This window comes from Anas platyrhynchos, chromosome 1 (genome assembly GCF_047663525.1).
Source record: "Anas platyrhynchos isolate ZD024472 breed Pekin duck chromosome 1, IASCAAS_PekinDuck_T2T, whole genome shotgun sequence".
In the NCBI taxonomy this organism is placed as follows: domain Eukaryota; kingdom Metazoa; phylum Chordata; class Aves; order Anseriformes; family Anatidae; genus Anas; species Anas platyrhynchos.
This window is the reverse complement of record NC_092587.1, coordinates 40093134-40101535: the sequence shown is the minus strand read 5'-3', so window position 1 is coordinate 40101535 and position 8402 is coordinate 40093134. Positions and strand designations below refer to the sequence as shown.

General features: G+C 49.7%; 1 protein-coding gene across 1 annotated transcript; it reads left to right on the top strand.

The window, feature by feature from the left end:
• Positions 1 to 323: 323 nt before the first annotated feature.
• PHLDA1 (pleckstrin homology like domain family A member 1) lies at positions 324 to 1088 on the top strand. Its single transcript, XM_072035099.1, has one exon. It carries the CDS (start codon positions 462 to 464, stop codon positions 942 to 944), a length of 483 nt encoding a protein of 160 aa, XP_071891200.1. The 5' UTR covers positions 324 to 461; the 3' UTR covers positions 945 to 1088.
• The last annotated feature ends 7314 nt before the right edge of the window (positions 1089 to 8402 follow it).

Sequence of the window (8402 nt, the reverse complement as noted above, 5' to 3'; positions counted from 1 at the left end):
TAGTTTGGACATGTTACGCGTTTCTTCTTGACGTTTCGAAGCAGTGAGCATTCCCCGGAGCTTCCCCTTATCCCTCCCCTTGCGGGCTCAGCAGCAGAGCGGGCGGGCGGCTCCTGGCAGCGCCGAGCCCCGACTCCTCCATCCCGGCCGCCTCGGGGGGCTCCCCTTGTGGCTCCCCCTTTGCCGGCGGTGCCGGGGCGGCGCCGGCTCCCCGCGTGTCAGCGGGGGCCGCCCTTTCCGCTGGGTGTCGCTCCGGCCGGGGTGGGCGAGGCGAGCTGAAAAAGGGGAGCGAGAAGGGAGGGGAGGGGAAGGGAGGGAGGCAGGCGGGGAGGCAGGGCGCAGCCACGCCGCGCCACGGGCGGCAGCCGCTCCGCATCCCGCGGGCCGGGGCGCTCCGGCGGCGGCTCCTGGGCTGGTGCCGGCTGCCGCCCGCCGAGCCCAGCCCCCGCGGAGCCGGGAGGATGCTGGAGAGCGGCTGCAAGGCGGTGAAGGAGGGCGTGCTGGAGAAGAGGAGCGACGGGCTGCTGCAGCTCTGGAAGAAGAAGCGCTGCATCCTCACCGAGGAGGGGCTGCTCCTCGCGTCCCCCAAGCAGCAGCCCCAGCCGCAGCCCCAGCAGCCGGCCCAGCAGCAGCAGCAGCAGCAGCCGCCGGGCGCCGAGCCGGCCGCCAAGATCAAGGAGCTGCACTTCTCCAACATGAAGACGGTGGACTGCGTGGAGCGGAAGGGCAAGTACGTCTACTTCACCGTGGTGATGGCCGAGGGCAAGGAGATCGACTTTCGGTGCGCGCAGGAGCAGGGCTGGAACGCGGCGATCACGCTGCAGATGGTGCAGTACAAGAACCGCCAGGCCATCCTGGCCGTGCGCTCCACCCGCCAGAAGCAGCAGCACCTGGCGCAGCAGCCCCACGGCCCCCGCATCCGCAGCGCCTCCAACTCCGCCTAGCGCCGGCCCCGACACCCCCCCGGGGGGGCTCCGGCCGCCCCCCGAGCCGGGCACCCAGCGGACTCGGCCGGGAGCCCCCCGCCCGGCCGCCCCCTGCGCCCAGGAGCCCCTCCAGCCCCGGGTTTGGGGAGCTCGGGACGGATCCTGCGGTGCCCCGGGGACTTCAGGCAGACGTGACGTACTGTAACTTTACCGTGTCTTATTTATTAGTTCGGTCGTTTGTTGGCTTCTTGTTTTCAAAGGCTTGTTTGCAGGACGTTTCGGAGCGCAGGCTGTGCCCAAAAGGCGAAGGAAAAAGCGGGGCGTGTGTTAGCGCCCTGCAGAAGCCCCGGGTAGCCCGGCCGCGTGCGATGTGACAAAAAGTCCTTCGGTTTTACCCGAAATATGCTGTATTACGCTAACGTGGAAAATGTGATGTCTGGCTCAGAATTTGGCTGAAACCCATGCTGTGTGTGAAAACTCTTCTCCCCAGTGAGAAGAGCGATTACAAATCGGGCTTTAAATGATTCTCTTTCAAAATACACGCCTGGTGGAAGACGATAAAATTCTATACACGCTTGGTTATTCAAAAAAAAAGTAATGCTGGGGGTTGTTCCGAGACTAAAACCCATCTGTTTGACGTATGAGCTGAGGGGAATCCAACCCGATTCCTCGGTGGTGCAGGAATCACGGCTGGATTCCGCGATGGGTTTGAGGCTTCGGCTCCTTCAGGCCGGAGGGCAGGAGCTGAGAACCAATTATGAGCGTTTCTTAGCATCCGAGTTCAAGGCTCTGTCTGCTTGTAAACGGTCTGGGCTCTCGACCTTATTTTCATGGCAGTTTTTAAATGTCTCGCATTAAAGTAGCCCCTAGTTTAAAATTCATCTCGCATATGTCTTAGTGTCCAAACGCATCGTTCTGGTCACAGCCCCCCTAAGCCGAGATAAACTAGATTAATTTTGGTGTTCAGCACTGTCAGATGCTGAGAGAGGCGTGCGATCTCGCCTCTAAAAATGTTGATGAAGCCACCAAGTTGGAAAACAAAGGGCTAATTGCACAGCTGGTGCGTCTTCCTGTGCCTCTCGCAAGCCGCCGGGAGTTCGGCCGTGGGCGCGAGCGAACGCGGCTGGGAGCTGCTCACCAGGGTGGGATGGGCACGCACCCTGCGGGTGCACATCCCGTGGGATGTATGTGCATCCAGGATGCACACCCCATGGGATGTGTGCTTCCCAGGGTGCACACCCCATGTGCATCCCCGGGGAGCACCCTCCAGGCAGCGCCAGCTTCGTGGTGCTCTCCGGCACGAGTTGTGCTCGTGAGCGGGGCAGACCAGCTCGGGGCCCCTCGTCTCTGGCTCAAGGTAAAAGGCTGCAGCCGCAGAGCTATTTATTTTAACTAACGCGGCGAGGAAAACCGCTTCTGGCCCCTTGACAAGTTACGTGAGCGTAAACAAAACCTTTCAAAGCTGCGCATCCAGCACCCCATTGTTTGTGTAACCGAGACATAGTTTGACTGTAAAACCCCCACGATCTTGGTTCAAGCTGTTTCTCTAAGTGTTTCAGGCAAAACTGAAGCGACACTCAAAAGGAGAAATCAGAACTTGCTACTGCATGCAATGGTCCTTTCTGGTCTGCTCTGCACCTGAGCTTACTCCTAGCCCTGTAAGGAGTAACCGGAGATCTCTTTTTGTCCTCTTCTTCCTTCCCCTGCCCCCAGGTGTCTGGGTCACACACACAGACACACAAAATGTGGCAGAGTTAAAGCCCAGACCTCCCCCATCCTCCGTGGTTACCCCCGAGCACTGCTCTCAGATCTGGCCCTTGAAAAGGTTGTGCGACAAGCCTGGGGAGGTAGATTACAGCTGTCCTAACAAAGTTATTACTTGGAGACTAATTGAAATCGAAGGTGCCCTGCATCTTCTAGGATTAGATTCGCTGTCTTGGCAATCATAATAGCCAATTTCCACATCTCTGTACATCTGCCATTATCATTCTGCTAATGCTTGGATGTTAGAGCTGCAAGGGGATTCTCTAATGAGCTAGTCGGAGACTTACAAAATAGGCTGTAATTTGTAATTTGGCTCCTCTCTTTAGAGTCGTTAATTACAGTTTACTGAGTAACTAATCCACCTTTTCAGATATACAGACATATCGCTGGTATCTCACCTACTAAAATATGTTTCAGCCTAATGAAGAATAAATGTACTTGATGAAAAACTGTTCCTACGTGATTGGAGACGTGCATATTTCTCTGGTGGAGGCAGGTATTCCTGTCCCAGGCAGGCACAAGCCCACTGAATGCTACTGAAGTCTACGGATCTGGTGTAAAGCTGAAATGTTACTGCTCTTCTGGGAGTATTTGTACTCTGAAAACAAAAGATGAGGGATTTAGTGATATAATTGACGTAAAAGGTTGAAGAAGCAAAGGAAATTCAAAATGAAAGCTGTTTATTCACTGATTCAAGGTCAATGCTGTGTTCCACCTCAGATTTCTTGTTTTAAGTTGGTTTGAAGGATGCTCTCAAAACCCTTTGGACTGATCTAGTTTGCTGACAAACTTTTGCCTGCTGTCATTGCCCACCGTGTTACCTTGTAGAAATGCTGGTGTCAGACGGTCACGCCACAACATCCACCTCGAGCTGTTTCTGTGCCTCAGCCTGGCTGACAGGTCACGGGTGGGATGGGCACGGGCACTCAACGTGCTGGAAACCAAAGGGAAATGAAGGGGCTGGGGTTCCCCGGGGACAGTTGTGCTTGCTGCTCATGCCGTGTCAGTATAAAGAAGGCTAAGGTGTCTGACGTGGTCAGTCTGGTAACTTTCTCACCCTCTAAATTCCCTGTGTCCTTAACTTGATAGCAATTTTTGACCATAGTCCTCACTGGAGCTGCTTGGTTAAATACTGTCTGTCACTGCCTCGTAAGAAATGGCTGTGAAAGTAAGTTCAGCAGATAGATTATGCTCCGTCCTAGTGGAACTGCAAGAAAAGGAATAATGGTGTCTTTCCCCTCACCAAAACAAACAAAAACCCCACAACCAACCAAACTAGAAACAAAGCAACCCCCCCCCCCCAAAAAAAAAAAAAAATCACAAAAAACAGTATATGGTTGAAATAAATTAATCAAGAATAAACAACAATGCCAGTAAAACACAAATGGGAAAATGCTTGGTATCGGTAACAAAATTGTAGACAGTCAACGAGGAGGTCAAAATTTTACATCTTGATTAAAAATAAAGAAAGAAAAGTGAAGAGTGGCTGAGGGGCAGGATGCAGCCAGAAAATTCAAGCTGTGGTGACCATTTTGTACCAAGAAAATTTAGAAATTGGGGGGAAAAGGAAAGATCGAGTGGATGTTGTTTTTGTGACATCATGAAGTATTTCCTCTCTGTTACTGTTCATGATATGCAAATGCCAGCTTTGGAATTATTGCTGCAGTGATGTACCAAATGTTTTCTAGCATATCCTATTGTGAGCAGAAATATCAGTGTCGTCAAAAAGATTGTGTGTAAATATGACTCATAAATGATTTCCGAGAGATGTGATTTATTTTTCATATTTTTCAAGATGCATTCCATTTCAAATAAAGAGGTATCTATTGAAAGAGTTCTCGCTATCTTGAAGGAATGGTTGTTTGGGCTCTTTTCTAGCTTTAAAATGATGAAGAGCTGATCTAAGCTTTTCCTGTGGCTTAAGAGGAAGGCATTCAACCCGTGTAGATGTCTTCTGAAGGAAAGACCCACCTAGATGCTCCAATCAATCTTTACACACAGCATGATTATGAGGCTCAGTGTCCTGTTCCCCTTCTTGCAGTGAGAGACGTGAGTGCCCACACTGAGTCCCCCTAATTTCAGTGGTGCTCTGCTTGGCTTCCAAGGCAGTCCTTGTAACAACTAGGAGACTCTCCTTTTCCTTAGTAAACAGCTAAACTGTAGGCATTTGAACTTAATATTTGATACATAAACAACTTATTAAAGAGCTAACCTCTCACAAATGCTGATTCTCAGCAGCTTTGAAAAGTTATGTGCTTGCAATTAAGTGTCTGTGGATTTATTGTCTCCTCAAGTGCCCACTGTTGCTTATGGCTTTTAGAGATGCCCCTCATGAGCTTTTAACACGATAGTAAGTGTCTCTGTAAGGACATAAATATAGCAGAACAAGGATTGCACTGCTTGGCGTTGTTTCAGTTCCTGCATCAATGGTGATTTCTTTATAAAGGTGTATAAAAAATACACCTCTGTTTTTCTGCTTTAACTTTTGACTAAGAGGATGCAAAACAGTACATGCAAAATGGTTCTAAAACCAGGGCCATTGTTTTTCTACTGGGGAATGTTGTTTTTCCAGGGTTTTCTCGAGATATTTTTCTGATCAAACAAACAAACAAACAAAAAACATAATGAACATTGAAATTTAGAAACCAGCATAAGCTTCAGCAATTAAGTTCTGTGGATCTGATTCAAAATGCATTGAAATCAACAGATTTTTACTTTTATTTTTTTCCCAGACTAAGATTGTGACATTTTGTAAAAACAGTGGCTCCTTTTCTGTTTCTGTTTAGAAAACAAACGAATGAGGGCCCAGAAGCGAGATGTCCGCCCAGAACCCGTGCCAGTAGTGAGGGTGCAGCGATTAGTGTAGCACTAACATTGCCCTTTCATCTTTTCCGATGAACTCAGGGGGAGAGCAGCAAGAAGATGGAACAATGCCTGTGTTTTCCAAACAAAATGAAATATGAAAGAAGTCCCATTTGAAGGGCTTTTTTTTTTTTTCCTCTCAAAGGAAATCTGCGCTGGCATAGTTCTTTGCAGACCTGTTGAATTCACAGCAGAGCTGAAACGAAACAATTTCCTTTTTAATTAAACCCAAATCAGAACTAAACCCGAAACTTTACTTGTCTGACTGCCCGTTTCCAAGCAGCTACAAGTTAGCCCTGTCTAGAAAGTGCCCAAATGGCTTCCCTCACCTTACCCCCTCTTTTTTAGATCAACCATTGCAATGACTACCAACTGGAGTCTTTTAAACAGTTTATTTCTAAGATATGAAGCTACAAACTGTACTGTGGGGACTCTAGTGTTCTTGATAAGATTTTTCTGTCTTTCCACGGAGAGATTTTTGGCTTGTGAGATAAGGACCCTGGAAACACCACACAGCTCCTCCCTGCTGCTGACAGCATTGCCTCCTGCTTCCAGCATTGGAGGTGGGCAGAGAAGAAGACAGTGACCAATCCTGGTAAGATCTGAAACCATTCAAGGTGTCCTGACACTCAAGGGACCAGCAATGGGGCTTTTAGGGTCTCGGCCTAATGCTACAAACTGAATTTCCAGGGAAAGCGCCATCAGCTCCAGGGTGAGGGGCTGGAAGTGAAGTCATCTTGCTAGCTGTCACCCACTTGATGCCCATGACTGGCACAAATGGCCTGGTTTGATTGCAGCACTCACTAGTTTTCCTAAAGAGACTTTGTAGGGAAAGCCAGAGGCATTTCATTTGTTTTTTTTTTTTTTGGATGAAAAATCAAAACAGAGACATTTGCCCCAGTACAGACTAATCACAGCCACTTTGAATTGGCCAATTTTACAGTCTTTTCGAGTCCCCCTGATGGATGTCTCTATCAATGCCAGCTGCCGCCGTGTAGGAAATGGTCGGATGGTGGCTTGGTTTACCTTTTGTGCAACAGGGTGCTATGACAACAGCGGGCTTCACACAAACAAAATCTGTATCGACCCTGCCTCGTAATCTTTGTCCTGCAATGGTTTGTAATCAGCCATTGTAGATTAAACGTGCCAGTGAATGCATATAGGGTGAGTAACCATTACAACAAGGCGCACTGCGCTCTGCGGTTAGCGGGGTATTTCGAATGAGACAATTTACCACGCGTTTTGTAATGCTTCCAGCAAGATGAGGAAATCACCGCTTTTGTTTTTAAGATCTTGTCAGTGTTTTGTAAATATTTCTGATATTTATGACTGTACATATGGTGTTGATTATAACTTGCAGGGGACTCAAGTATTGTGTCATACGCTGTTTAGGAGGCGATTATTTCATTAACTGTAATTTTTGACCACGTTTTGTCCCTCGCTGCATCTTTTGTACCTACGGCCGCCTGCAAAGCTAGAAATATGGAAATAGAGAGCAAGACGGGGCTGTGTGAAAGCACAGACACAGCCTGTCCTTGGCTTTGGTGCCAGGCCCGGGGTCCTCTGAGGGAACGGCGCTCTTCACACCGCAGTGTGCTTGGGGCCGCAGATGATAGCTGCTCATGCTGTGACAGCCCCTCTCTGCAAGGCTCTCAGCCCTCTGCCTCTCCTATCTCCACCTTGGAGAAGGGGAAATTTGGGACTGGGATGCCTGTGCCACCTGCCCAAGGTCATGCAGGAGCAGGCCGGGTGCTTGGGGCCTCCGAGCAGTGATGGTGCCTTGGTCAGGGAGCTGAGCATGACCACAACACCACGGGGTGGGACCCACAGCCACCACAGGGGGGTTAGCACCAGATTCGGGTGGCTCCTGCTCCTGGTTATTGCCCCTGTGCAAACAGCCCAGCAGGAGTGGAGGGATCTGAAGTTATTGCCCACTTCCTGAGATATTCAGCTCCTCTGTTTGCCACAGACTGCAAGGGCAAAGGGAGGTTATCAGCCCCGTGATAACTTGGAGGGATGGTGTAAGTATGAATCCAGTGTCAGAGTAGATTTTTCCAGCACTGGAACTGCCTTAGCTAAAACATGAAAAACAAGAGAAGGGCCTGATGTTCTTCTGTCCTTGTTTTATTGCCATTCTGCTGTCACCTGCCCATTCCACACAGAAACTGGGAGTTATGAGAAAGATTCCTCTAGCCAGAAGCATCCCATACAAAAGCTTTTCCACCAGGGGAAAAGAAAAAAGAAAAAAAAAAAAAAAAAAAAAAAAGAGGAAACCCTGATTGATGTGCAAGGCTGTAGCAACCCATAGACAACTGGCTGATGCCAGGGGACGCGCTGTGCAAGGCTGCTCTGTGCTTGCACAACCACCCCATAAGCCCTCCATGGGGCTGAAAACACCCCCCGCCCCCCCACCCTCCTGTGCCAGCAGTTGCTGCAACATGCAGATGACCTTGCTGGAGGCTTTTTTGTGTGTGTACACTGTAGGATGAGCAAGAAAAAAATTACTCATTTCTTCTAAAATTCAGCCTTGAAGTGGAAAAGCTATTTCTTTATTTGCTTTTTAGGGCTGCTAGTACTCTTTGCCAGCCACAGAGTGATGCCTCGAAGTGTGCTGGACGTGTACTGGCCGCCCTTTCCGTTTTATCGCAGATAGCTAATATTTCCTGTCCCACTAAAAGCCACGTCCCCCTGGTGCTCGTTCCTGGTGCTTGGCTCCCAAGCAAAGTCACAGCTCCTGTCACACGGCAGCGGGCTGCGTGCTGATGCTGTGTGGGAGCGATGACGGGGGCATCAGCGGCGGGGAAGTCACGCTGACAGCTCCGCTCCCCGGCGGCGCGTGGTCGGCATTCC

Bases quoted from the DNA above. Each gene is read 5' to 3' on its own strand.
- PHLDA1 (XM_072035099.1), top strand. From the start codon at position 462: ATGCTGGAGAGCGGCTGCAAGGCGGTGAAGGAGGGCGTGCTGGAGAAG.